General features: G+C 36.1%; 1 protein-coding gene across 1 annotated transcript; it reads right to left on the bottom strand.

Annotated features, from left to right (window-relative positions):
- Positions 1-4,200: 4,200 nt before the first annotated feature.
- On the bottom strand, positions 4,201-5,216 carry Olfr1015 (olfactory receptor 1015). The gene has a single exon (NM_146571.2). The coding sequence runs from the start codon at positions 5,175-5,177 to the stop codon at positions 4,239-4,241; it is 939 nt and encodes a 312-aa protein (NP_666782.2). The 5' UTR covers positions 5,178-5,216; the 3' UTR covers positions 4,201-4,238.
- Positions 5,217-5,449: the final 233 nt, after the last annotated feature.

The following is a 5,449-nucleotide window of genomic DNA, read 5'->3' as shown; positions in this document are numbered from 1 at the left end:
TACCCTCCCCCCCACTTCCCTACCCACTCATTCCCATTTTTTTTGGCCCTGGCGTTCCCCTGTACTGGGGCATATACAGTTTGCGTGTCCAATCATATCACTTATATTCTGGAGATAACCAACAGCCATCTACTTGAAGCTCAAGGCCACAGAAATGTGGGGAATTCATGCCTAGCACTATAAACCTAGCCCACTCCCTATAGGTAGTGGGCTGATGGACCAGAAAAGAGAACCTACTGCTGCCACTTTCCTAAACAAGTACAATTTCTAACTGCTTTATACATTCTTATCCTTAAACCCACAGGTAATTGCAGCTCTCGCCCCCCCCCCCCAAAAGAGCTTCTTCTTGTAGCAGACAGATACCATTACACTGATAAAAAGGCATAGGATGTCTTATCTTCATGACTTTGTACCCAAATGATACAACCTACAGCACAAACCCAACATCTAAGGCTCAGGGAACATTGTAGAAGAGGAAATGGAAATATGGTAAGAGCTAGAGGACAAAGATGTGTGCTACAAAGTAGTGTCTTCTGTATATGTCAGCCAAACTGCTCTCAAAATGGCTTCCTGAATAAGGGTGGAAAAACGGCAATATTAGTAGACATGCCAATGTTGATGGGGGAAGTTCACAAGAACCTAACCCTATATAAAAGGCTACAAGCTGCGCAATGGCTGCTAAGAGAGGCTGCAGTCTTCCCCAGAGTCCACAGATAGGTTATTAAATCCCAAGAGATCAGTCATAAATATGTGTACATATGAACATCACTAAATTAACTCAGTAGGTTGTATATATTTATATAAAACACACACACACATATAAAAACAATTTTTATATAAAACAGTAATAATTAAAGAACAAAAAACATAAATTTAAAGAGAGGTAGAGAAGATATATCAGGAATTGGAAGGAACAAAAAATGAGAAATGATTTAAATATGGTACTTGTATGAACTTCTCAAAAAAGAAATAATAAAATAAAGATAGAAGAAAGCAAAAATAAATGAACAAGAAGTTCTAGACTTATTTCACTCTACTTCTCAAGCACTGAGAAGAGAGCAAAAGTGCTCATTATACTTAAATGAAGGGAACATTATGAAACAACAATCTACTGTCTTTCCAGCAGTATAGAAATACTCCCATTTCCCTGTGATGGCTGTATAACTTACCATGCATCTTTCTTCAGTATGGCTGTTTGAATAGCTATAATAATTACATTTTTGTGATTTTAATGTAGTTTCCCTGAGAGTGATACTGACCACTTTTTCATCTATCTGTTGACCATTTCTGCGTGTTTTTTAAGAGGTTTTGTATTTAGTTGATTGACCCTCTTTTTTATTTATTAAGTTATTTATTTACTTTATATACAGATCAAAGCTTTCCTTCTCTCCTGTCCTCCCAGCCCCTCCCTCTCACCTCATTCCCCATCTACCCTTTTCCCCTTCATATCAGAAAAGGCTAGGCTTGGCCCTTTTTAATGAGATTATTTATTTTCTTGTTTCTACTCAATTACCTCATCTAATACTTCATTTCTGTTCCGCCTGCCATCCAATATTATCTTCTCAGTTGCATTAACTGAGAATTCATCTGTTTTTTAAATGCATGTTGTTGTATTGTCGTTACACTTTTGAATAACTTATTGCTGGAGTAAAGATCCCACCAGATAAGGGTCAGGTCTATCATCTTCATGGCTCTATCACAGAGTTCAGAGAAGTACTTGGGGAATCAAGAAATACATGAGGGAGAGAGAGAGAGAGAGAGAGAGAGAGAGAGAGAGAGAGAGAGAGAGAGAGAGAGAAAGAAAGAAAGAAAGAAAGAAAGAAAGAAAGAAAGAAAGAAAGAAAGAAAGAAAGAAAGAAAGAATAAAAAGAAAGGAAGAAAGCAAGCCAACAACACTTGGGCTTTTATTGTATTAGCTTATATATTGAAGCCTGAAAAACTCCAGTTTTAAGTGGACAAAATACCCATGATAGTGTCATCAATTGTAGTCACTGTTCTATTGCTGTATATCGACACCAAGACAAGGCAACTCTTATAAAAGAAAGCTTTTAGTTGGGGGTCTACATTACAATTTCAGAGACTTAACCCATTATCATCATGGCAGTGGGCATGGTGGCAAGTATTCGTGGTGCTAGAGAAGTAGCTATGGGCTACATCCTGACCCACAAGTGGAGAGAGAGAGAGAGAGAGAGAGAGAGAGAGAGAGAGAGAGAGAGAGAGAGAGAGACAGAGAGAGAGAGAGAGAGAGAGAGAGAGAGACAGAGAGACAGAGAGAGAGACAGAGAGAGACAGAGAGAGACAGAGAGAGAGACAGAGAGAGAGAGAGACAGAGAGACAGAGACCTTGGAACACACATCTGTAAATGGGATGTCTCCATCAAGTCTTTCCCTTCAAGTTAAGGAAACCCAGAGAGGATGCAGGAAGTCTATAAGAGTAAGAAAAGATGATGGTCTCCACCAGATCCCCTGTACATATTATAGATTTCAGTTCAGTATTGTTATGGACTCCTGGGTGTGTGCACAAGAAGGTCTCTGATTCTTGTGCGTTCTAGGCTCTTTTCCTTCGGTTCATTTGGCATGTCTAACTTCAATGTGATGCTTTTTGTTTCATTTTATTATATTTTATTTTTTCCTGTTTTGGTATCTCTTAGAAACTTGTTTTCTTGTTTTGTTTGTTTGTTTGTTGTTTGGAGTGTTTTGCTTGTTTGCTTTGTTTTTAAGGAGATACAGAAAATGAGTAGATCTAGATGGAAGATGAAGTGGCCAGAAATAGGGAGAAATAGAAGGAGTAATGTAATGAGGATATATTATGTATATCTTATCAGAAAATAATCTATTTTCAATAAAAGAAAAATACAGCAATAAAACTGAATATTTTGAAATTTTTATATGATAATAAATAAGGGTATTACATTTATCATTTGCATTATAATTTTATGTCAGAATACAATGTGAATTTTAAAATACTGAGTCTAATTAGAAATAATTTACATTTGAAGAAGCTGAATCAAGGTCCATTACAAAAGTGAAAAGATATTATATTTCACTTTTAAAATAACCAATTGAAAATTAACTTAATAACATAATCAGTTCATTCTCACAACACCAATTTTCTTTTCAATAGGAAAGTTCCAGCATTGAGTTGTATTATCTTCATTTGCAAAGTACAGGATTTTTAATATTTTGATTAAAATCTTAAAAAGGTAACTAAAATATCAACTAAGCCACTACATTATGAAAAACACTGAACTGAAAGTTTACATAAAATACCCAAGGAAAGAAAACAATCATGGGGTCCAGAATAGATCTGAATATAATTTTACTTAAGCCTTTTCCAATTAATTACAATATTTTACTTCAATAGGACTTACATTGAAGTAAATCATAAAGGACAATATATGTACTCTTTTAGGTTAAAGTACTAGCCTAAAAATGTGTTTTTAATGTTAGATTTAGAATATTTTATTTTTAAATATTTATTTGAAGATTTATTTTGCTTTTAATTATGTACACATTGTCTGTGTTTGTATATGGGCATGTGCACTTCTTTTCAGGTGCTTAGAGGCCAGAGACATCAGATGCCTCTGTAGTCTAAGTTACATACAATGATGAGCCACTCAATGTGGATATTTGGAACTGACCTCTGTTCTTCTGCAAGAGCAATATATGCTCTAACCAATAAGCTATGTCTCCAGCCTTTTATTTTTATTTAATTCAAAATACTTCTTTAAAACTTTTTATTAATATCCAGGTGCAGAAAACAAAAGTTGTACACAATTTTTTTGTATTTACTTATATTTATAGGAAGAAATTTAAGAGACACCTTAGAAAGAATACTAATTTATAAAATCTTAAACAAATTTTTAGCAATCTGGCCACTTTGTACCACTTCCATATTTGATACAGTTCATGGCCAAAACTTCAAAATCAAACTAAGTAGTAGAAAACAATTCAACTTCTGTTATTTCATTCTTTTCACATGATCATCCCTACCAAAAATGGAGAAGCTTTCTGTTTTAAAGCTAGTTTTGCAAGTAAACAAGGATATTACGAAGCAAAATCCATCATTTTGGATTTGGAAAAGTTTACATAGCAAGGCTATATTAATCATAACTAAAAAGAATGCAGTTAAGACTTTCATGGTTGTGAGTATATTCTTCCAACTCAAACTAAAGAGAGAAATGCATCAAACATGTCTATAAGCGAGTTTTGAACAGCCCCATTATATAAATGCAATCTTCAGGTTTGCTGTTTTATAGTCTGCATCAACTTCTTAAAGGCTTCTTTGACATCTTTGTTTCTCAAACTATAGATAAAAGGGTTGAGTAATGGATTGATGATGGTATAGAACATGGCAGCTACTTTGTCTCTCTCCAGGGAGTAGTTGGAACTGGGTCTTGAATACATGAAGAGCAGGGAACCATAGAAGAGTGTAACAGAGACCAGGTGAGAGGCACAGGTGGAGAAAGCCTTTCGTCTTCCTGAGGCTGAGCGGATCCTCAGTATAGCCAGCAGGATGTTGAGATAGGAAATTAGGATGGCAAGAATGCTTGAGAGGACAGTGAAGCCCACCATACTGGAAAGGATTTTCACATAGACACGGGTGTCTGTACAAGACATTTTTACCAATGGAAGCACATCACAGAAAAAGTGATCAATAATATTTTTACCACAGAACCTTAGCCTGAAAGTGTTGGCAGTATGGGCTATGGCATTCAAAAACCCTCCCACATAGGAGGCCCCCACTAACCCAGCACAGAGAGAAGTGGACATGATGCTTGAATAGAGCAATGGGCTACAAATTGCAGCGTGTCGATCATATGCCATGGCTGCCAGCAGGTAGCACTCAGTGTAGGCTGCTACACAGGAAAAGAAAAACTGAGCCCCACAACCAGCCAAAGAAATACGCTTATCCTCTGAAACACAGTTGACCAAGATTTTTGGTATGTATACAGAATTATACCAGAAGTCCAAAAAAGATAGACCTCCAATAAAAAAGTACATGGGTGTGTGCAGCCTGGAATCGATGCGGATTAAAATAATCAAGGTCATGTTCCCTAACAAGGTCATCAAGTAGATGGTTAGAAATATTCCAAATAGAATCAGCTGCCAATGGGGGTCTGCTGAGAAGCCCAGAAGAATAAACTCAGTCAGGATGGTGCGATTGTCTACATCCATGTTGACAGAGGGGAAATCCAGTGTAGAAGGATGCAGGGAAGAAACAGTTTAGAGATAATCTCATAAGAGATTAAGAGAAATAAGCAATCAACAAATACTGGACCTGAATAACATGATGTGGTGAAAACATAGATTAGTAATAAACAAAGATACTAAGATATTTAAGCAATGTATCCATCAATCAACAATGACTGGAGGTTTACAGACATTTTCTCCTTTAAATAATGGCATGATGATCAAAGAATTGTGGGGTTTTTTCTATGAATATGGAA

The sequence above is a fragment of the Mus musculus genome, chromosome 2 (genome assembly GCF_000001635.26).
Source record: "Mus musculus strain C57BL/6J chromosome 2, GRCm38.p6 C57BL/6J".
Taxonomy (NCBI): Eukaryota; Metazoa; Chordata; class Mammalia; order Rodentia; family Muridae; genus Mus; species Mus musculus.
This window is presented reverse-complemented; position numbering and strand designations above follow the sequence as displayed.